This window comes from Galeopterus variegatus, unplaced genomic scaffold (assembly GCF_000696425.1).
Source record: "Galeopterus variegatus unplaced genomic scaffold, G_variegatus-3.0.2 Scaffold30614, whole genome shotgun sequence".
Lineage (NCBI taxonomy): Eukaryota > Metazoa > Chordata > Mammalia > Dermoptera > Cynocephalidae > Galeopterus > Galeopterus variegatus.
Genome location: NW_007756725.1, coordinates 6,373 through 7,046, shown reverse-complemented (window position 1 = coordinate 7,046; position 674 = coordinate 6,373). Strand labels below are relative to the sequence as shown.

At 40.7% G+C, this 674-nt stretch overlaps 1 protein-coding gene across 1 annotated transcript in view; it reads left to right on the top strand.

Moving 5' to 3' along the window:
• Positions 1–472: 472 nt before the first annotated feature.
• LOC103583926 (ammonium transporter Rh type A-like) overlaps positions 473–674 on the top strand; it is a gene marked incomplete at its 3' end in the record, with an annotated part of 6,492 nt that continues 6,290 nt past the window's right edge. Inside the window, exon 1 of the mRNA XM_008565103.1 lies at positions 473–667. Coding sequence (XP_008563325.1) covers positions 473–667 — 195 coding nt within the window. The remainder of the gene's footprint in view (positions 668–674) is intronic.

Genomic DNA, 674 nt, shown 5'->3' with positions numbered 1-674 from the left:
GAAACTCACAGTCCAGTGCAGGAGATGGACACTCTGTTGACTAACTATTACAGTGTGATGCGTGCTAAATAAATGCTAATACAATGTGACTAATAATACAGCTGAGGTATATACAGAAAGCTGTGTAAATGAAAGAGGAAGTGTTAATTTTCCCTGGAAGTGTTAGGAAACTGCAAGAGGGAGCGGTGCTTGCACTGTGCTCTGCAAAGCTTTCCTCAAGTGAGAAATAATGAAAAATTCTTCAAGAAGAAGCTGAAAGTCACACTGGGGTGACAGTGTATAGTTTTCCCCAAAAAGGCTCAAATACTGAATTACTTGCCAAGGTCTCATGGCTGGTGACTTCGTCAAGCTAGTGGTGGAATGAGCCTTTTGTTTCCCAGTTAATTCTCTCTTTTTTCAGTGTTTTATGCAAACGTAGTAGCATTTAATAAGTGGAATGTACTATGATATAACACTTTCTTCATTCTCTCTAATGCGTTTTTTTTTCTTCTGTTCTTTTCCAGTATTCCAAGATGTGCATGTTATGATATTTGTTGGGTTTGGCTTCCTGATGACCTTTCTGAAGAAGTATGGCTTCAGCGGTGTGGGTTTCAATTTCTTCATTGCTGCTCTAGGCCTCCAATGGGGCGCTATTGCACAGGGGATCCTGCACAGCCATGGACAGAAATTTCACA